General features: G+C 43.1%; 1 protein-coding gene across 1 annotated transcript in view; it reads right to left on the bottom strand.

Annotated features, from left to right (window-relative positions):
- Positions 1 to 23,617, bottom strand: part of VWDE (von Willebrand factor D and EGF domains) — a 200,146-nt gene that overhangs the window by 22,101 nt on the left and 154,428 nt on the right. Inside the window, exons 30-31 of the mRNA XM_087925528.1 lie at positions 10,113 to 10,208; positions 8,953 to 9,048 (exon numbers count right to left, since the gene is read on the bottom strand). Coding sequence (XP_087781654.1) covers positions 8,953 to 9,048; positions 10,113 to 10,208 — 192 coding nt within the window. The remainder of the gene's footprint in view (positions 1 to 8,952; positions 9,049 to 10,112; positions 10,209 to 23,617) is intronic.

Here is a 23,617-nt window from a genome sequence, read left to right as displayed (position 1 = left end):
GCCAGTAATATTCATTGTATCAAACAATATGAGGAATTATTAAGATAATTCAGTCCAAGATAAGGTAGCAGCAGAAAGTAAAAAAAAAATATGTTGGGATTCTTATTGGTATTCTGTCCTTTATTTTCAACAGAATAATTATCTTGGTCAGCAATGTAGATGCTCATGAATTCTCTATGTCTTTTCTGCATAATGTTATGTTATCCATCCAACATAACAAATTGTAAGCATGTTTTACTTGATTTGACTTATGAGAGTAAAATGGAAGAAAGAACTGACTTTTCCCTGCTTATGCTTAAAATTCCTATCATGCCATTAAAGCTGTGAAATCTGACTTCAGAGAAAGACTGGTTGAATTTAATAGGGCTTATTTTCTGAGTATCCATAAGTAAGACTGTTTACCCAGGGCACATTGAAGAAAGTTCTTCAAATTAAAATTGGAGCTAGCAGTAAGTCTCACTGTACTTAACAGGCCTTACTTCCAAATAGACAAGCATGACATTATACTATAAAATTACCGCTTAAAATTGTGTCCATACAACAAAAGAAAGAACCATATACTTTTGATTGAGAAAAGGAAAAGGAAAAAAAACTGGAGTAAAGATTTTAGCCATATCCTTTGTGAAACTGGTTTTGAGAAATGGTACACAATTTGTGGTATGTAAATGAAATTAGTGGAGCTTTTTGGAAAAAGAAAATCTTTGCTGAGGATGTGCAGCTTAAGTAGAGTGTTAGAATGGCAAGGTTTATAAAAAAGACATCAGTTAATTTACAGTTATTACTAGATATAATGGTTAGAAACTGTAAATTAACTGATACCTTTTTGATAAACTCTGCCATTTTAACTCTCTACTTAAGTTATAAAAAGTTCTACTAATTTAATTCATTCTGGGGATAGAATGGACTCTGCAGTATTAGTATCTTTAGATGCAGGGAAAAAAACCCTTTTGATTTGGTTTGTGTTGTAGATCGAAGTAATGAGAGGCTTAGACCAGAGCATAAGTGGAACAAGCTTTATTCAAGGAATAAAGGGTCGTCGCGTCTGCTTACTAACAGGCAGACCTGGCTAGCGAACGACAACTGGCTCAGCCCGACAGCCGGCTTTTATAGCCGACTGTCAAACGGAGCCAGCCAATGGGAGCTGCTCGTGCTCCCGCTTAAAGAACGGACCTGATTGGAAACCCCAACCGGTCCCCAAGACATAACACCCCTTCCCCCTAGATGGGAACATGTATAGTCCTTGAGATACGCCGGTGGTCTGTGTTGGCGACCAGAGCGACGTAACTCGGGAGAGTCATTGGGTGATGACAAGTTCATGGAGTCCTGGTCAGAGTACATAGGGTGGCGAGCTTGGCTCGGTGCAGGATCTGGACCCCGGGGAAAGTCTCTGCCTTCGGGCTGGGTTGGAGAATAGTCTTTGCCCGAATGGTGGATGCCATCGCTGGGGGGAGACGGTGGCGTCTCCGGCTGGCAGTCCCGGTCTACTGCCTGCTCCCTCTGCTCCGTTGGAGGCGGCTGGTCTCCCTGGGAGTTCTCGGCTGGACCTGGGTGCTGAACCTGAGGGCTGTCCGGTGGCGACGGATCTGGGGTGGTCAGGCTGCTTCGTCGTCTCCGCAACTGGTCCAGGTGCCTCCGCCATACACGACCGTCTTCTAGCTGGACCCGATAAGATCTTGGACCTGTGACAGCCACGACCTTCCCCGGCACCCACAGTGGGTCCCCCGCGTAGTTCCTGGCAAACACCAGGTCCTGTAATGCGAAATCCCTGGCCAGACTATCAGACCCCAAAGGGGTGCCTGGGCAGTAGTGGGGGTGTAGCCTGTCTAAAGTGGTCCTCAGGCGTCTCCCCATTAGCAGTTCGGCCGGGGATTTGTTCGTAACCATGCACGGTGTGGTATGCTGGCTCAGGAGGAAACGAGACAATTTAGAGTGCCAGTCCTCTTGGCCGAACCGGGCCAGAGCCTCCTTAGCTGATCTGACTGCCCTCTCCACCAGCCCGTTGCTAGAAGGGTGAAAGGGGGCCATGAGGACGTGTCTGATGCCCAGATTGGTGACATACCTGCTAAATTCACTTGAAGTGAACTGGGGGCCGTTGTCGGAGACCAGGGTGTCAGGAAGTCCATGAGTCACGAAAAAACGAGTCAGTGCTTTGGCAACTGCTTGAGTGGTGGTCGTCGGAAGTAATGCCACATCGATCCACTTAAAGTACGAGTCTACGACCACTAAGAAGGTCTTGCCTTGCATTGGCCCGGCTAGGTCGATGTGAAGCCTTGACCATGGGGCATTGGCACTTTCCCACCTGGTGGGAGTGGCGGCTGGCGGGGCTGCCCTGGATTCCTGACATGAGCTTACCCACTTGGCAATCTGGTCGTCCATGCCTGGCCACCAGACGTAACTGCGAGCCAACGCCTTCATCTGCACGATGCCTGGGTGGCCCTCGTGCAGCACCTTCAGGATGGAAGTGTGAAGGGTGGTTGGGATGACGACTCTGGTACCCCACAACAGGCATCCCTGCAGCTTGGATAGCTCCTGCTGGCGAGTTTTAAATGGGGTGAAATCAACTGAATAGTTAGTTTCCGGCCACCCCCTCCCCACCCAGTCCAGAACCTGGGCGATTGTTTTGTCCGCTTTTGAATGGGCAGCGATGTCATCGGCAGTCACTGGCAGTTTGAGCTCGTTGATCTCGAAAATAGCATGTACGGGAGCTGGGTCCTCGACTGGTGCTGGCAAGGGGCAGCGGCTGAGGGCATCTGCATGGCTCAGATTTTTCCCAGGACGATAGACCAGTTTGTATGAGTAAGCCACCAGGAACAAGGTCCATCTGGTCATCCTGGGGGACAACACCTGGGGGGTTTGCTTGTCCCCGGATAACAGGCCCAGAAGAGGCTTGTGGTCTGTTACTAGTTCAAAATGGTGTCCGAACAGGAATTCGTGGAATTTTTTGACTGCTGCTACTGCAGCCAGGGCCTCCTTATCAATTTGGCCGTAATTATGCTCAGTCGCCGAGAGGGTTCATGAAAAGAAGGCAATTGGAGCTTCGGAGCCATTGGGAAGTCTGTGGCTTAAGACAGCTCCTATCCCAAAAGGGGATGCGTCTGCAGCAAGTACGAGGGGGAGGTGCTGGTCAAATTGAATTAAGACAGCCTCAGAGGTGAGTAGGGACTTTACTGCTTCGGATGCATGGTTTTCCTTATGTCCCCAATGCCATGGTGAGTTTTTATCTAAAAGCCTGTGCAGTGGTTCCGCGACCGAGGCTTTGTGTGGGAGGAACGAAGCATAGAAGTTCAATAAACCCAGGAAGGCTTGCAACTCGGCTTTGTTGGTGGGCGTGGGCGCCTCATGGATTGCCTTGACTTTAGATTCCACCGGGTGGATGCCTGAGGCGTCTAGCCTGTATCCTAGAAAGTCCACCTGTCTAGTGGCGATGGCACACTTCTCCCATTTTAGTTTGAGGCCATGCTGCCTGAACTTCTCTAACACTGCTCTGACCCTCTGGATGAGCTGGGGTCTGTCTCTGGCTGAGACCAAAATGTCATCGAAGTATGGCACTACACCAGGGAGGCCTTGGAGTATACGCTCCATCAGCGATTGAAAAATACCTGGGGCTACACTTATGCCAAACTGGAGACGTTTACACCTGAATGCTCCTCTGTGTGTTACTATTGTCTGCAAGTCAGCTGTTTGATTGTCAACAGGAAACTGTTGGTACGCTTGTGACATGTCCAGTTTGGCGAAAATGTTGCCGGGTTCGAATGTGTGCAATAGGTGCTGAATAACTGGAACAGGATATGCGCTAACCTGTAAATAACGGTTTATTGATGTCTTGTAATCAGCACAAATTCTCAAATTACCGTCTTTTTTAAGTGGGGTGACTATGGGGGTCTCCCATTTGGTGAAATCAGTGGGTTCAATCACCCTCTGTTTGAGGAGTTTGTCTAGTTCCACGTCCAATTTTGGGCAGATGGCGAATGGTACCCTACGTGGTTTTAGGCAGATGGGAGTTGCCTGGGGGTCTACTGAGAAGGAAATGGGCGTGCCATTATAACAGCCTAACTTGCTACTAAAAATGTCAGCGTAGTCTGAGAATAAGGAGTCAGTATCGGAAGTTGAGACAGCATGGACCCCCGTTACACTAAGGCCAAGAGAGGGGAACCAATCCAACCCCAAAAGACTAGGGAGGGCACCGTTAACAACCACCAAAGGCAGATGGCCTTTAAAGGTTTTGAATTGGACTAGGAACTTGCCTTTCCCGAGGACAGGGATGTTCTTTCCTTGGTAGTCTCTCAGGGTGAGGCTGCACCTTTGTAGTTGCTTCCTAGCCAGCCTGGGCTGGATCTCCTTAAGCGTGTCCCAGGAGATGATTGAGAGCGCTGACCCCGTGTCCACCTCCATGCGGCAGGGTTTACCTTCTAAGGAGACAGAAAGTGTTATTTTATTGGGGGTATGAAACGTGTGATTAGCGTGGTAGCAAGTATAGCAGCTCTCTACTTGCCTTTGGGAACCAGGAGAAGACGGAGATTTTTGTGGAAAAACACGCGCTGCTTGGCAGACTCTTGCGAGGTGGCCTTTCTTGTGACAGTTGTGGCAGCTGGCGTTTTTGAACCTGCAAGATGCCCGGGCATGGGAACCTCCACAGGTCAGGCACAGAAGAGTCTGTTTCAGGCCGCTGTTGTTTCTCTGCCTGGTTCCTACCTGCGACTGTCTCACCGGCTTGAGGCAATGGATGTCAGAGTATTCAGTAGGGTCATCTTCGCTCACCACTTCTTCAGAGTGTATGGAGGAAGTGCTGGGCTTGGGTGTGGTGCCCTGGATCTCAGCTGCAGACTGGGTTGAGAGTTCAGCAGCTAAGGCTTCCTCAACGGCCTGGGGCAGGTTCAAATCTTTCCTGGCCAGCAGCCGTCTTTGGAGCCTAAGATCTCTTACCCCACAGACGAGTTGATCGAGCAGCATGTCGTCCAGATAGTTCTTAAACTCACAGTGAAGAGCTGCTGTCCTCAGGGCGGCCATGTATTGGTTGATGGTTTCCCCCTCGGCTTGCTTCCTCATTCTGAATGCGAAACGTCTAGCGATCTGGGACGGTTTCGGTGAATAATGGTTGGAAAGTGTTTCCAGCAGCTCAGACCATGGAACATTCTTGATCTCACGTGGTGCCAATAGAGCTGTGGCGGTGTCGTAGACTGCAGCCCCGCAGTAGCTGAGGAAGTATGATTTCTTCCTCTGCTCCGTAGCATCAGCCAATCCGATGGCATCAATAAAATGGTTAAAGCGATTCCTGTACGAATCCCATTTTTCTTCATCAGGTTTGAATGGTGGGAATGCCGAATTGACATTCATTATGGATCACTCAGTCTCTTGGCAGACTGGTTTGTCTCACTGGGTGTGCGTGGCCCTGTCTTATTGCTAACCGGGAGCGTTGGCGGCTGTGGCTGCAGCGCCCTTAACTTGCTCAGTGATTCCAGCCTCGAGGAGGCAGTTCGTATTTCGCGCTCTCTGCGAGCATTTGGCGGCTGTGGCTAAAGCGCTGTAACTGACAGTAGTTCAAATTTCGCGCTCCCTAGAGAGCGTTGGCGACTGTGGGCTACAGTGCCGAACTTCGCTTGAGTGGCTGAATTCAAACGACAGCGGTTTGAATTTGGCGCTCCTTTGCGAGCGCGGGCGGCTGCAGCTTCAGCGCCCGACTTTCACTAGCTGTAGCGTTCTAACTCGAGCGGCTACAACGCTCGTGACTTAATTGGGCGCTCCTTTGCGAGCGCGGGCGGCTGCGGCTTCAGCGCCCGACTTTCACTTGCTGTAGCATTCTAATTCGAGCGGCTACAATGCTCGTGACTTTCTCTCTGGGGCGGCAGCGATCTGAGCCTGAGCTCCTTGTGAGCGATACGGCTGTGATTCAGCGCTTGTTATTCCATGACTTCAGCTCTCTTTGAGTGCTTCTGGCTAGCCTTCCGATCCCATCCTCATCGCCAGTGTTGTAGATCGAAGTAATGAGAGGCTTAGACCAGAGCATAAGTGGAACAAGCTTTATTCAAGGAATAAAGGGTCGTCGCGTCTGCTTACTAACAGGCAGACCTGGCTAGCGAACGACAACTGGCTCAGCCCGACAGCCGGCTTTTATAGCCGACTGTCAAACGGAGCCAGCCAATGGGAGCTGCTCGTGCTCCCGCTTAAAGAACGGAACTGATTGGAAACCCCAACCGGTCCCCAAGACATAACAGTTTGGATTACATTTTTTAAAAGAAGTGATGATTAAATACGGTTTTCCACAGAACTTTGTCATCTATATTTAATTTGATTTGTTATCTGCCACCTTTTGCCAAAGTAATAACCAACTGAATGAATTTAAACTTTTTTCACTTGCAATGTGATATATGGAAGGGCTGTCCATTTTCTCTCTTTTGCTAGTTAATTTGATTTTTGAACCTCTATGGTAAAGGAATCTTTAGATATTCAGGGTATTGCAATGATAGTGTACAAATTATTCCTGTATATTGATGATATTTTGGGAACTTTAGATCAGTACTCAATTCCTTTGCCTAATTTTATAAAGTTGTGCAGTATTTTGGAAAGCATACTTGTCATAAGGTAAATTGAAATAAATCTTATTTGCTTTCTCGGAGCCCTAATAGATACGTTCTATTACTTTGTAAAAAAAAAAATGGTGTTTTTTCACCTATATGATATGGTCATCTGGTCATTTGCCATCTTTCTGTACATTGGTATTACTAATATATAGAATTATTATGTAGTATATTACTCATATATTATGTATATTAGTAAATTTATGGGAAAATCTTTAAATATTAAAGAAGTTAATTAATGTTAATATACCAGAGCTTTGGGATTTGACTATCAGGAATTGTAGTTGTATCAAACATAGAGGAGGGGCAGCACAAATAATTATAATTAAGAAATTAGAAAAGTCATCTCATTCCAGATGTTGAGGAACAGTTGCCAGAAATGTGATCTGTTTTAGAGAAAACAAAATTTTCTAATGATTAAAAAATCCAGCAATATGTTTTACTATGGCAGATTCTGCGATACTTTACAGTAATCTCTAGTATTGTCCATATTATAGCAGAGACAATTGATAAGTATAAAATATAAGATAGGTTTTCCTTTCCATCTCACTTTGTATTTTTAGTTCATACCTTTAATTTTTTTTAAAGAAATTGTTGTATGAATAATATATTATTATTCTAATGAAAAGAATGGCAAGTACAGAGAAATAGCAATAGCACTTAAACTTATATGCCCCTTCACAGTCCTTTATAGCACTCTCTAAGTGCTTTACAAAGTCAGCAACAATCTAGGTCCTCAGAAGGATAGAAGGCTGAGTCAACTTTGACCTGGTGAGAATCGAATGGCTAGCAATCAGCAGAATTAGCCTGCAACACTGCATTCTAACCAATGCACCACTATGGCTCTTAAAGGTGATAGGGTATCATCAAGTAATATCTTAAAGCAATAAAGCAGTCTTCTATTGGGACTGCTATATGTTTGCTTTACATGCATGCTTTGTTGATCCATATGTTAGGGCAAGGATCTTCAAACTTGGCAACTTTAAAACTTCAACTCCCAGAATTCCTGAGCTAACATGACTTGAGGAGTAATTCTGGGAGTTGAAATCCACAAGTCTTAAAGCTGTCAAGTTTGAAGACCCCTGTGTCAGAGGAACATGTGAAGAAAATAAAAAAAGCTATCCTTACAGAACAACATACTAATATCGCTATTGCAAATAAATAGAATAGAATTCTCCTGTGATTAGACACACAAGGAATTTGTCTCCGGTGCATAAGCTCTCAATGTACATACAACAATAGTAATAAGCAACAAAGTTAAGTGCCAGAGAAGTTTAATATATAATTAAAGCACATTAAATGGAATGTATTTACTGATGCAAGACAAAACGTATTTATCAATTGGACATGCATAACCAATTGAATGACTCCAGACTTTGTTGATAAGGAAAGCAAATTGATCCAAGTGAACATGAGAATAAATGTATCATTTGCCATCCTCTGTAGTGGGTTCAAAGATAGAGGCCACACACTATTCTCTTCCTTATACATTCACTAATAATAATCTAAACAAGACTAGTGTGGCATAATTTAACATTTCCAAGTTCTACAGATTTATACAAAGATAGCTTTCATTTCAAACCAGTGTCTCAAACTTCTCAATCAAGTCTTGAATGTAAAACCCAATAAGCTGGAATCACCTAAAACCTACAGCCGGGTTAGTCAATTCCATTTTCTTAAAAATGTGGATCCTAAAAGATTCTTACGCACCCTAATATTTTTTCTTATTTAGTAATTATTAATTGGAAGGATGAAATAGTAAAAAATGTGTAATTCATTTTTGACAAGGAGTTATCAAAACTTGAACATTAATCCAGAAACAAAATATAAATAATATAATTATATTATTTGTTTGTTTAAAACATTTTCACACTGTTTCCCATTAGAAGAAATCCTGAAGTAGTTTACAATGATTGATGATGATGATAGAAGACAAGGCCAAACAGACAAATTCATTCATCATGGCTTTGAATGTTTAGCTGTTGAACTGCTGAATTTCAAACCCCATCTAATTAACCATCTTTATGACACTGAGCTGGCATTACCACTTCTTTTTTCCTACTAGATCCTCATCTTTTAACAGCTGTAATGCAAAATGGCATAGTCTTATCAATTCTGGAAGCAGTGGTATCTATGAAATCTGGCTTACTCTGTTATCAAAATGTGCTTTTTAAAAACTTAGCCATATTTCCATTTTATCATAAACAATATGAACATAACTTTATCTTCTTTCTCAAACAATATGGAAGAAAGCAAAATATGGAAGAAAGCAAAACATGGAAGAAAGTAAAATTGCATCCATCCATAGTTGGAACAACTTTTTAAACAGAGACAAAAAGCAAAGAGAAAAGATAGCCATACCCAAAAAACTACTTACGAATTTGGCATACGAGGCCTGCCCATCCTCCTGAGCACTGGCAAACATTAGGCCCTATGCATTCACCCCCATTCGTGCAGCTGGGTAGACACACAGCTGAAAAAGAAAATAAAGGTGGAGAGAGAAAATAAGATCTTTATGATGACCCGTGAGTTTTAAGTCACTTTAGTGAGTGATATGTCATCTTTGCTTCCTACAATTATTTTCAAAATAGCTTGATCTCAAAAGAGCTTAATGAGCATTCTTCATGAGGCAATTAGCATTCCGAAATGTCCATGATTAGCAAGTTCCCCCCTTAATCTCTGCTACTCTGACTTCTAGTTTCATCATGGATTTGCTCCAAAGGCAGATTCCCTAGTCATTAAATTTTCATTTTCTATTAAGTCTGAAATCCTTAATTGATTGAGTGATTAACAGAGTAACCCATTAATTTCAGACTGAACATGAGGTTATTAAATGGTGCTTTAATCAGATCAGTGCCCTTTGTAGGACGCTGAGTGGCATAGTGGTTGTAAAGTAGCCTTGTTTACCATGTAAACAATCTTTTAGGCAAGGACAGTTAAAAATAGCAGAGCTACCGCACTAATTCATGCATCTCTGGAGTCCCTAGGCCTACAGGAATAACCAACTTTAAAAGTTGCCTAAAAGGCTGACAGTTTTTGCCAGACAGAAATGAAGGACTTTTATGGTTACACTGGGAAGCCTAAAATGTTGTACTGATTTGAATGACGAAAACCAGTGGTGGGCTACTGCCGGTTCAGACAGGTTCTAAAGAACCGGTAGTTCCGACCATCAGCTGGCCCCAGCCACCTGGGCCTGCCCTATCCTCTATTTCCATCTTTCTGGCTCACCTGATTCAGACAGCACAGCTGATTTTCATGCCTCAGTTGTTTTACTTAGTTGTTTCACCTTCTAGGTGCTGCCCTAGAAGGTAAGCAGCTGAACTTCAAATTGCTGTATTTGGAACACTGTGCGTGCAAAGCACACACTCGCAGAACCGGTTGTTAAACCAGTTGCAGCCCACCACTGACCAAAACATAACCCCTTTCAAAGTTCCAAAAACAGCCAAACTAAATAATTAGCTTTAAAGCAGATTACCATTTGTGCTGGTGCACTTGAACGAACAACAAATAGTATATTTGAATCACGTATATACTCACGTATACTACAATGCTTTCCTTTCCAGCCAAATGGGCAGTCACAAACATTGGGCCTGGTGCATCTCCCACCATGCATACACATTGGATGGCAGATACCTGCAACGTCACAGAATTAAAGAGAGATGTCACCTGAAGAACAGTCAAAACTTTTTTCTCTCTTTTTTTTTCTAAAGTAGAGTGTGTGTGTGTGTGTTTGTGCAGTTTCATAATGGCAGAGCTTTGCATAATTCAAAACAAAATGTAATTTGAGTGTGAAGAGCAGTCTTAAAATTTGGGGGATTTGCAAGCTTTAGTAAATCTTTCTAGAATCTGCTGAGCTCCACTGCGTGCAAGAGACATTATGAGTCCTCAATAAGAGCTGCCTTGCCAAAGGAATGAGAGAAACATTAATTACAACAGTTCTTGAATAAGTAAACAGGAAATCTTTGGTGGCAGCTTTAAGGCAGGCCAATACCACTGACTACTGCTGATTGCCAAATTCTTGTTAAGACCATTCCCCTCCTGATTAGAAAACCTATTCTCAAGCATTCATCTGGATCAGCTAGAGGTGATCGAGAATTGATTACTTTCACACAATTCAAGAAAGCTTTTCATTTTATCCATCAAGAATTACTGACAAGATAAGGATAGAATTGCCAGAAGAGTATATTTTTTTAGATAGAAAAACAGAATAAACATCACTTTTTAACATTTATTTAAAAGTCTCCTTTGGACAATGAGATGAAAGCAGCTTCTGGTATCTGGGGATTTGATGAGATGGCCACAGTCAGCTATATCTAAATTTATGTGTTGGGAATTAACTTCTAAAAGAATAAACTGGAAACTGACTGCTGATAATAAATTAACAACTTGATTGCATCCATATTTACATAGAAGATGGTTCTGCAGATTTAAAAATACTTTTAAGGCTAGGTCTACTATAAAGTAGATGCAAACAAGCAAGCACACAACTAAATGTCAGCAGCAAGATGCAGACAACCCTAACCATTGATAACCACCCACTGATCACTTTGATTTATACATCCCAAATATGCCAGGTCTGTTTAAAAATGCATGCATAACATTATAACCCTACAAACCATTCTGCTTATGAGATTGTAGTATCTGTCTCAAATAGTAAGTAATCTGAGAACTTGGAAGACAGTAGTTAGACAACCCATCAGAAAGTCTAATGAAGTTCACATAAATTTCAAATATAGAATTCAAACGTATTTTTTTAAAAAAATAATTCACACATCTGACTAGCCAGTAAACTTTTAAAGCTTTCAACTATTTTTTTAAAATAACTGTTGTTCTTCATTGACCTCAGTTGGGTTCTAACACAAATCTATGGTTTGCATGTAGAAGATGTTATAGTGCAGGGCTGTCAAACTCGCATCATCATGGCATCATCACATGATATATCATGACTTTTCCTCCCTTCACTAAACCAGGTGTGGGCATGGCTAGCACGTGATGCATCTGGCCCGTGGGACATGAGTTTGACAGCCCTGGTATAGTGAGATACTACTGGAGGACTGACCATAAACTATGAACTTTGGTTAGATTGGCCAATAGTTAGAATCAACCAAGACCAATTACTGATGTTTACATTCTTCACTTTTGATTACCACTGTATCAATTTCTTTTGAAACTATAAATCAGAAAACATCTTGAGCTAGGTTTTGCCATATTCTGCCTATTAAAGGCAAGGGGAGAGAGCAAGGGCAAATGAGGCAAGTTTGGATATGATTCATTCTCCAACTCTGCAGTGCCAAAAAAATTTTTAATGGAAAAGAGTTCCCCTGTCTTTTCCTAATAAGAGCAACATTCAAGGTTCTTTCTCTGGGGAAAAGTTCATGCTTTTCAAATTCAGTTCTCCAATCTCTAGCTGCCTAATATCAATAAAAATCAAACTAAACTAATATTGGCTTTTGGAATGAACGAGATAACTATTCTTTATTAAAAACTGCATGGTGTTATCGAACTCATGAGCTGCAAGTTAATTCTGAAATTTCCCTTGACTTCATTGTAATATAGATTCTGCATTGCTCATCATTATATAGTGTTTTAATGGTCTCCTATTAACTATTACTTTCATTTACATGTCACGAACCTTTCATTGCAACTGCCATAACTGCAACAATTAGTTGTATAATAACACAGAAAAAAGAGCTGTTTTTTTAAAAAAAAAATCATCCAAAATAAGTGACCTATAAGAAAAAATAACTTTACCATAATAAATGTTCCTAAGAGAAGTATCATTTATTAAGCTGAAGAGATGCTGACAATTATATTTTCCATGAAATATTTTAAAATGTTTACTTCTACTTAAAGCAAAAGTATTAAGAATCATTAATATTTACTGGTGCATTGCTGCAACGGCTGGAGAAAATATAAACTATTGATTTCAGGGTCTCAGCTGAATTAGTGCTTCAGATAGGTTGAAACGTTTTCTTAAACTTTTCTTAAATATTCCCCATCTTTTTTCCCCTTGTTTTTCCTGTTAGCTGTTCCCTTTTCTCTAATTTCTTTTGAGATGGTGACATGAGTGGTCACAGCCATTTGGCAAACACAATGAAATAGTAATGGTCTATGTTTATGAAATGATATCACTAATGCAGGGATATTTGCTAACTGGGCAACAATCAATCCCAATCATAATTCACACAGAACAGAGAAAGATAGGCCAGAGTTGACCAAATAGGTAGAAACTGAACATCATCAGTTGAAGGACAGCCAATTCTGTGTATCTTTACTGGTCACACATGACTGCTGCAAGCACTATCACAACCTCAAATACTTCCTCTTGCAGCTGGTGAAGGAGCATCTTCAGCTAAGCAGCCAGCCTGGGTTGTCTCTTCTATTGACTTTGGAGCCAGGTTATTTCACTGAGTTGCACTAATAGGTCCAGAAGCACTACAGTTCCTTGGGTGTAGTGCAGGGCCACAGTATCAGCCAACCCCATATATTCATTCATTCATTCATTCATTCAATTTCTATAGCTACCCATCTCACTCTGATGGACTCCCATCTGACTATGCTTCTTGGCAGACCTGGCTGATTCATCCCCAGATGTTATGCTTAATGTTGTATGACATTACACTCATGAAGCTTATGAGATTTCATAGCTTTTGTTTTCAGTGTCTTGATTTTTCTTACTGAAGTGGTGCATTTTATCACCTGCAGCAGTACTGATCTAAACATCCTAAACTTGATATTCCTTTTCCTATCACACAAACATTTCCATTTGGGCCAGACATGGTATTTCAGTATTTAGTGTGAGAAATTAAGTGCAGAATCCTGTACAGAAAGAGTATTAAATCAGTTTCCTGATCTCCATTATGACCCTTTTGTCTGGGCTATTTCAGAAGAATTGAACATCCATGCACTTAACTAACCTTTCCCAAAATATAATTTAGATTCTGTTAAGCCATAGTACAATGATTACCTGTCACTGCATCACCTGAATAATATAAGAGATAAGGGAAAAACAGGACTGTGCTGCTGTGCTGAGTTGGAAGATATCGTTTTAAAAACATTGGATCCCCCCACCCCCAGAAGGCTGGTAAATTGACCTCAATAATCTATCCCACCTCAAAGATAGCAAGAGGCTTTCTCTAAGCAATATATTCTAGCCAAACAATTAAATGTATCAAATACAGCTCCAGGGTACTAATGCACCCCCAGATATTGGATAAAGGGTAGAGTAGAAAGATAGCACAGCACATATTCTTGAATTATTTTCCACAGTGGTGATCAAATTCCTTTAATAGAGAATTATTTGAAAATATCTCACAATCATTGGGGGTTCACAGCTCAGCCATCTAATTTTTAAATATTTATCATTTATGTAATTTAAGTTTTTGGTATCTGGGTCAGAAAGGAGACTATTAAAATGAATGATGTATTTTCATTGAAAGTACAACAAAAAATACGGGACGGAACTGTTAATTAACAGCAGATCAACACTAATCAAAAGACCGTTTCTTTTTGTCTGAATCTTTATGAAGATCAATGTTTAAAAGTAAAATTTGAAATCATACTTAAACAAATTGATGACTTTTTCCTTTAGTGAAAGTTGATTTCCTCCAATTTACAGCATTGTAATAGATCAGAAACCACAATAACAAATTAATATTTTACATTGAAAACGTATATGGGAGTCTAAATGGAATAAACTACTCCAAAGAGAGATGGGACAAACATGCACATATTGTTATGATGAGTAGCCCAAATGAATCCATTGCAGAATAAAAATCTCTTCATTGAAGTTGTAGACCATAATTTACCATACTGGTCCAATGTAGGTTGAAGGTCCTTGGTGCTCTCTGAGTTTGGTTGTTTTCTTGCAGATGTTTCATTACCCAAACTACAGCACATCATCAGTGAGCACTGTTACCTACCTAATATCGGTACTCACTGATGAGGAACTGTAGTTTGGGTAATGAAATAGCTGAAAGAAAACAAGCAAGATCATAGAGAACCAAGGACCCTTCATTTCAATCCTGAGCCCCTGGAGTTGTGGATTTGCAATTTAAAAAGAATTATTAATTATGATTAGTTAGCTATTATCCTTCAAATCCAATAGAACAATATCCTAGGTTTTTGTTTGAATCTTTAGAATTCGTAGTTCTACTGCCTATTTGCATATAATTTATATCAATAAGGTACATTACACTTTAGGAGGTAGAGATGAGTGCATTAAAACATCTAACAGCAGCGATATCAATTGGAATATGAATCGGTGGTCCCATATTTCTCATTGGCAGTGTGTTTCTTCTTGTGAAAGATGGATGGGAAGACACTTTCTATCTACACTCTACAATTAAATGGCTTCCATCTGGATTGTTCTCTCTCTCTCTCTCTCTCTCTCTCTCTCTCTCTCTCTCTCTCTCTCTCTCTCTCTATATATATATATATATATATATATATATATATATATATATATATATATATATATTTTACAATCCTGTGAAACTGTGGAGCCCACAGTTAGTATACACTGGACTAGTGCCAGATTTCTTTCTACTTCTACATAAGAAATCTATATGTTTTCTCAGTGATTCTGTACTGATCACAATTTTTTTTAAAAAAAACTTATTTTCCTGAAAATGACAGAGGTCTGGTTTAGAAGCAGGCTTCACTATTGCAATATATTCTAATTAGGACAGCATTTTTAAAAGGCTCAGGAACTTCAATTGCCCCCAAAAACATAACAGTCAGTTTTTATTTGGAATATATTGGTTGGAATAGCTCCTTTCTATTCTATTAAAATTCATTATTGCTAGACTAAATTTACTGTTCTAATCCTGAAAGAAGCATACTGTAAAGAATTAGCTATTTCTTTTTCCATTTAGTTTATAATTGAATCAAATATTATCTTTAGTATCATGGAAATTTCTTTGATATTAACTACAAGCACTGACACTGAAAAGGAGAATTTTTGGTTGTTTAGAATATTCTGAATTGTCATTTCAAAAATTAATATGGCTATTAAGCTTGGTTTTCTATAGATATGTTGACCAAATTATTTAATATTCCAAAGTCAGAAATGACTAGATCACTTTTACTAATTTTTTAGTGCACAATATAATAAACAATGTAAGTGATGCATGTTGTTTATTTTTCATCAATCTAAGGAGAAAACATTACAAGTCCTTTCCTGTATAAAGCTGGGGACAACATAAAGGCACATAGCCAAATGGGAGATAGTTATCCCGCCTTTAGCTTTTTAAGAGAGCAATAAATTCAAGGAGTTATTTCTGCTGTGTGGATGCTAAATAATGAAATTTTCAGTAAAATAGATTATGTAGGCAGGATGCATATTACTCCATGCATTACCATGCATTTTATTGCTAATCCTGGCACCCGCTTCAGTTTGCTTCCAAATGTATGAAGGCATAGTTATAGTGTGGTTATTTCTCAGTAAGCACCCAAAGGTCAAAATTCTGCATTTCAGGTGCCAGTCAATCTGAGAAGGTGGAATTTACATAACATGCTATATTTGTCTACATCTACATTAAACATACCCTTTTACTATCCATGCTATTCCCCACCCCACCCCCCAAAATATAGATGATAGACGCAACAGGAAAGATATGGCTGCCTCAAGCAGTAGCAGTTGCCTAAAAAGCCTAAATAAATGGCATAATGAAGAAAAATTATTTATTTTTAAACAAATTTATAGTACAGGTTGTAATTGACTTATGACCATACATTTAGTGAGTGCTCAAAGTTACAACTTCACTGAAAAAGTGACATATGAACATTTTTCACCCTTGCAACCAGAGGTGGTATTCAGCAAGTTCTGACCAGTTCTGGAGAACCAGTAGCAGAAATTTTGAGTAGTTTGGAGAACCGGCAAATACCACCTCTGACTGGAGATTTTACAGTAACCTTCCCCTGCCACGCCCACCAAGTCATGCCCACAGAACCAGTAGCAAAAAAAATTGAATCCCACCACTGCTTGCAACCATTGTAGCATTCCCATGGTCATGTAATCAAAATTCAGACACTGGGCAACTGATTCATATTTATGACAGATGTTGTTTCCTGAAGTCATGAGATTACCTTTTGTGACCTTCTCTGTATCGTTCCAGTTTTAGTATATGTATTGCCGAAGTGAGCAACATATTTATGATGGTTACATGTCATGTGATCACCTTTTGCGACCTTCTGACAAGCAAAGTCAATAGAGAAGCCAGATTCACTTAACAACCATGCTACAACCTTAACAGCTGGAATAATTCACTTAACTGTGGCAAAAATGGGGAGGAAATCACTTAAAAATGTCTTGCTTAGCAACATAAATTTTGGGCTCAGTTATAGTCTTAAGTCAATGAACACCTGTATATAGCCACCCTACTCACACATACCACAGGTGACTCTGGATGGTTTAAAAAATTAAACCAGAATTAAACTGTTGTATTTCGAAGGAAGGAGAGGCTTAGACCAGGGCATGCAATTAACAAGTTTATTGAAGGAACAGTGGTTGTCGCGTCTGCCAGCCAACGGGCAGACTAGCTAGCGAACAACGGCTGGCTTGGCTTGACAGCCGGCTTTATATAGCCGGCTGTCAAACGGCGCCAGCCAATAGGAACGGTTGTTGAACCTACTTAAAGAGCGGACCCGGTTGGAGCCCCAACCGGTTCCCAAGACATAACACCCCTTCCCCCTAGATGGGAACACATATAGTCTTTGAGATACGCCGGTGGTCTGTGTTGGCGACCCGAGCGACGTAACTCAGGAGAGTCATTGGGCGAAGACAAGTTCGCGGACCCCTGGTCAGGGTACGCAGGGGGGCAAACAGGGCTCGGCGCAGGAACTGGAGCCAGGGAAAAGTCTCTGCCTCCGCTGGGGATAAACGGTGGTGCTCCCGGCTGGCAGTCCCGGTCTACTGCCTGCTCCCTCTGCTCCGTTGGTGAAGGGTGATCACTCTGGGGATCACTAGCTGGACCTTGGAGTGGCGCCCGCGACTCATCTGGTGGAGACGGGTCTGGGCCGGTCAGGCTGCTCCGTCGTCTCCGCAGCTGGTCCAGGTGTCTTCGCCACACACGACCGTCTTCAAGTTGGACCCGATAAGATCTCGGACCTGTGACAGCCACGACTTTCCCGGCCCACCCACAGTGGGTCCCCCGCGTAGTTCCTAGCAAACACTAGGTCCTGAACTGCAAAATTCCTGGCCAGACTGTCAGACCCCAAAGGGAGTCTGGACAGTAGTGGGGTGCAGCCTGTCTAAGGTAGTCCTCAGGCATCTCCCCATCAGCAGCTCAGCCGGGGATTTGTTCGTAACTGTGCACGGTGTGGTATGCTGGCTTAGGAGGAATTGAGACAGTTTAGAATGCCAATCCACTTGGCCGAACCTGGCTAACGCCTCCTTGGCTGATCTGACTGCCCGTTCAGCCAACCCGTTGCTGGTGGGGTGGAAGGGGGCCGTGAAGACGTGTCTGATGCCTAGATTGGTGACATACCTACTAAATTCGTTCGAGGTGAACTGGGGGCCATTATCGGAGACCAGTGTGTCAGGGAGTCCGTGAGTTACGAAAAGGTGAGTCAGGGCTTTAACAACTGCCTGTGTGGTGGTCGTGGGAAGTAAGGCCACATCTATCCATTTTGAATAGGCGTCCATGACCACCAAGAAGGTCTTGCCGTGCATTGGCCCGGCCAGGTCGATGTGAAGCCGTGACCATGGGGCATTGGCACTTTCCCACTTTGTGGGTGTGGCGGTTGGTGGGGCTGCCCTAGATTCCTGACAGGGTCGACACGAGCTTACCCACTTGGCGATCTGATCGTCCATCCCGGGCCACCAGACGTAACTTCGAGCTAACGCCTTCATCCGCACAATTCCTGGATGGCCCTCGTGCAGCATCTTCAAGACGGGTATGCGAAGGGTGGTTGGTATGACCACTCTGGTACCCCACAATAGGCATCCCTGCAACTTAGAGAGCTCTAGCTGGCGAGTTTTAAATGGGGCGAAATCAACTGAATAGTTAGTTTCCGGCCACCCCCTCCCTACCCAGTCCAGAACCTGGGCGATTGTTCTGTCCTTCTTGGAATGTGATGCTATGTCGTCTGCAGTCACCGGCAGCTTGAGTTCGTTTACATCAAAAATGGCATGCACAGGAGCTGGGTCCTCGACTGGGGCTGGCAAGGGGCAGCGGCTGAGGGCATCAGCGTGGTTTAGATTTTTACCGGGACGATAGACCAGTTTGTACGAGTAAGCCGCCAGGAATAAGGTCCATCTGGTCATTCTAGGCGACAATATCTGCGGGGTTTGCTTTTCCCCTGATAATAATCCTAAAAGCGGCTTGTGATCAGTAATAAGTTCGAATTGGTGTCCGAATAGAAATTCGTGGAATTTTTTGACTGCTGCTACTGCAGCCAAGGCCTCCTTATCAACCTGGCTGTAATTACGCTCAGTCGTTGAAAGGGTTCTTGAAAAGAAGGCAATTGGTGCCTCGGAGCCATTGGGGAGCCTGTGACTTAAGACAGCTCCTATCCCAAAAGTGGATGCGTCTGCGGCTAGGACCAAAGGAAGGCATTGGTCAAATTGTATTAAGACAGCCTCAGAGGTGAGTAGAGATTTGACTGCCACAAATGCTTGGTTTTCTTTGGGTCCCCAGTGCCATGGTGTGTTTCTGTCTAAGAGTCTGTGCAATGGCTCAGCAACTGACGCCTTGTGTGGGAGAAATGAAGCGTAGAAGTTCAATAACCCCAGGAAGGCTTGTAACTCGGTTTTGTTGGTAGGCGTGGGCGCCTCGTGGATGGCCTTGACTTTCGATTCCACCGGGTGGATGCCTGAGGCGTCTAGCCTGTAGCCTAGAAAGTCCACCTGTCTAGTGGCAATGGTACACTTCTCCCGTTTTAGTTTGAGGCCATGCTGCCTGAACTTCTCTAATACTGCCCTGACTCTCTGGATGAGTTGGGGTCTGTCCCTGGCTGTGACTAAGATGTCATCGAAATATGGCACTACGCCGGGGAGACCTTGGAGGATTCGCTCCATCAGTGATTGGAAAATACCTGGGGCTACACTTACGCCAAACTGGAGACGCTTACATCTGAATGCCCCTCTGTGTGTAACTATGGTCTGTAAGTCAGCTGTTTGGTTATCCACGGGGAACTGTTGGTATGCCTGTGACATGTCCAGTTTGGCGAAAATGGTGCCAGGTTCGAATGTGTGTAACAGGTGCTGAATGACTGGGACTGGATATGCGCTAACCTGTAGATAACGGTTGATTGACGTCTTGTAGTCAGCACAAATTCTTAGATTACCGTCTTTTTTTAGCGGGGTGACTATTGGGGTCTCCCACTTAGCAAAATCTGTGGGTTCTATCACCCCTTGTTTTAGTAGTTTGTCTAGTTCCGCGTCCAATTTGGGGCGGATGGCGAAAGGTACTCTACGTGGTTTTAAGCGAACGGGGACTGCCTGTGGGTCTACTGAGAAGGAGATGGGAGTGCCCTTATAGCAGCCTAACTCACTACTAAAAACATCAGAGAAGTCTGTAAATAAGGAGTCAACATCAGAAGTTGAGACAGTATGGACTCCTTTTATACTAAGGCCGAGAGAGGGGAACCAATCCAACCCCAAAAGACTAGGGAGGGCACCATTAACAACCACTAAAGGCAAATGGCCTTTAAAGGTTTGGAATTTCACGAGAAACTTGCCTTTCCCGAGGACGGGGATGTTCTTTCCTTGGTAGTCTCTCAAGGTGAGATGGCACTTTTGAAGCTGGTTCTTTGTCAGTCTGGGCTGGATCTTCTTAAGCGTGTCCCAAGATATGATTGAGAGCGCTGACCCCGTGTCTACCTCCATGCGGCAGGGATTACCTTCTAGTAAGACAGAAAGTGTAATTTTATTGGGGGTGTAAAGTGTGTGGTTGGCTTGGTAACAAGTATGGCATTTTTCTACTTGCCTTCGGGGAACAGGAGAGGAAAGAGATCTTTGTGGAGAGGTGCGTGCTGCCTGGCAGACTCTTGCGAGGTGACCTTTCTTGTGGCAGTTGTGGCAGGTGGCGTTTCTGAACCTGCAAGATGCCCGGGAATGGGAACCTCCACAGGTCAGGCATAAAAGAGTTTGTTTTGGGCCACTGTTGTTTCTTGGCCTCGCTCCTACCTGCGGCTGTCTCGTTGGTTTGAGGCGATGCACATCAGAGTATTCTGCAGGGTCATCCTCACTAACCGCTTCTTCAGAGTGTACGGAGGAAGTGCTGGGTCTGGGAGAGGTGCCCTGGATCTCAGCTGCGGACTGTGCTGCAAGTTCTGCAGCTAAGGCTTCTTCAACTGCCTGGGGGAGGTTGAGGTCTCTTCTAGCCAGCAAACGCCTCTGGAGTTTTAGATCCCTCACCCCACAGACGAGTTGGTCGAGCAGCATGTCGTCCAAATAGTTTTTGAACTCACATTGTAGAGCTGCTGTCCTCAGGGCTGCCATATATTGATTTATGGATTCCCCCTCGGCTTGCTTCCTCATCCTAAAGGCGAAGCGCCTAGCAATCTGAGACGGTTTTGGTGAGTAGTGGTTGGATAGCGTTTCCACCAACTCTGCCCATGGGACATTCCCGATTTCTCGTGGGGCCAGGAGTGCTGTGGCGGTGTCGTATACTACAGCCCACAGTAGCTGAGGAAGTAGGATTTCTTCCTCTGCTCCGAAGCTTCAGCCAGTCCAATGGCATCGATAAAGTGGTTGAAGCGATTCTTATATGAATCCCACTTTTCCTCATCAGGTTTGAAAGGGGGGAATACTGAATTGACATTCATTTTGGACCCCTCAGTCTCTTTGTAGACTGGTCTACCTCACTGGGAGCTCGTTGTCTTGGATTGATGCTGCTTGAGGGCGTTGGCGGCTGTGGCTACAGTGCCCTATTCTCACTCAAGGACTTCGGCTTTTCTGAGGCGCTTGAATTTTCGTGCTCTTTTGCGAGCGTTAGGCGGCTGTGGCTGTGGTGCTGTACTGACAGCGCTTTAAAATTCGAGCCCTTCTTCTTATTATAATTATTTTTTTTTATTTTATTTTTTTTTGGCGAGGCGGCTGAGGCGCTCGCAATTTCACTTGGAGACTTCACTTAGTGACAGCTACTGTAATTAGTGCCCTTTGTGATCGAGGCGGCTGAGGCTCTCAGTGCCGTAGCTTGCTCTAGAGGCTGCAGTTCAGTGACAGCCGTTAGAATTTTCGCACCCTTTTTTTTCCCCGCGCGCGGGCGGCTGCGGCTTCAGCGCCCGACTTTCACTATCCGTGGTGCTCTAACCGTCGCGACTTTCACTGACAGCGCCCGGCCTTCTCTAACCGCAGCAGATCTAACCTGAGCGGCTCTAACACTTTCACTTTGCGATGACAGGCTGCTGGGTCCGAGGCTCAGTAAGCAAACGGCAAGCGGCTGCGGCTTCCGATGACAGGCTTCTGAGTCCGAGGCTCGGTAAGCAAAACGGCAAGCGGCTGCGGCTTCCAATGACAGGCTCCTGTTCCTTGGGAAAGTGCTCCTGGCTAGCCTTCATATCCCATCCTCGTCGCCAGTGTTGTATTTCGAAGGAAGGAGAGGCTTAGACCAGGGCATGCAATTAACAAGTTTATTGAAGGAACAGTGGTTGTCGCGTCTGCCAGCCAACGGGCAGACTAGCTAGCGAACAACGGCTGGCTTGGCTTGACAGCCGGCTTTATATAGCCGGCTGTCAAACGGCGCCAGCCAATAGGAACGGTTGTTGAACCTACTTAAAGAGCGGACCCGGTTGGAGCCCCAACCGGTTCCCAAGACATAACATAAACCATAATAGCAATAGCACTTAGACTTATATACTGCTTCACAGTGCTTTACAGCCCTATCTAAGTGGCTTACAGAGTCAGCCTATTGTCCCTAACAATCTGGGTCCTCATTTTACCAACTTTGGCAGGATGGACAGCTGAGTTAACCTGGAGCCTGGTGAGATTTGAACTGCCAAATTGCAGGCAGATGGCAGTCAGCAGAAGTAGCCTGCAGTACTGCACTCTAACCACTGTGCCATTGTAATAACATAATCTATATGTTTGAACAAAACAACAAGTAAACACAAGATTCATTGTAATGATTGTCATCAGTCACTCATGGGCTTCCAGTGAATGAGTTCCTTCAACCTAATCTGATCATAAGAACTGTACTGAGAATTACTTTCTGCTCACTTTAGAAAGATGAATCCATTAAATACAGTATCAAAACTCAAAACTTAGGAGAACTCTTACAAGATAATATGGCCTATTTACCAGAATGAAATTCCCATGCAAATGGGAAATTTCCCAAGATTATGACGCTATTTTCCACAGGAAAGGGTAATCCCATTTTAGGGAAGCAAAATAAATTGGTTTGGGGATTTATACCAAAGTTGTTGTTTTTTTTAGAAAAAATAAAGTATCCAAAATAACCCATTGTACCCACCAAATAGACAGTCCCTAAATGAGTTTTAAATGTTCCTTCCTTAATCACTTTTGGACAAAAATTGACAATCCAACTGATATTTCTTTAGGCAAATGCACTAGCAGGGAAAAAGAAAAACAAAACAAAACATGTCCTCACTAATAGAGCAAACCACTTGCTTTGGTCCAGTGCACGGGTGTCAAAATCACATTGTCACAATGGTGTCATGTGATGTTATTGGCACTTTTTCCTCTTTCGCTAAACCAGGTGTGGGCATGGACAGTTCGTTACACATCCAGCTCGCAGACTGGGAGTTTGACAGCCCTGGTCCAGTGGGACAAAACGTGAGTCTAACTCAGTCAACCTTTACAAATAAGGATAGGAATGATCTTTTAATGAGATAGTATTATACTTGAAATCATTATCATAGATTGCAAAATTGTAAAGCTAGCAAACGAGAATCTTCCCCTATGCCAGACAGCTATGATATTAACCAAACAGTTGACTAAAGTAAAAGACCTTTCGTATAGAAACATTTTTACAGAATACTTGAAAGAACACCCTTTTCTCTCTCTCTCTCTCTGACTCGCTTTTCTTATACTATTGTTGGATTAAGAATTAGGCTGAAAGGCCACACCTATGCCT

This window comes from Pseudonaja textilis, chromosome 1 (genome assembly GCF_049901715.1).
Source record: "Pseudonaja textilis isolate UNSWEBS1 chromosome 1, rPseTex1.2, whole genome shotgun sequence".
NCBI classification, from domain to species: Eukaryota; Metazoa; Chordata; class Lepidosauria; order Squamata; family Elapidae; genus Pseudonaja; species Pseudonaja textilis.
The sequence above is the reverse complement of the archived record's forward strand: the minus strand, read 5'-3'. Positions and strand labels throughout refer to the sequence as shown.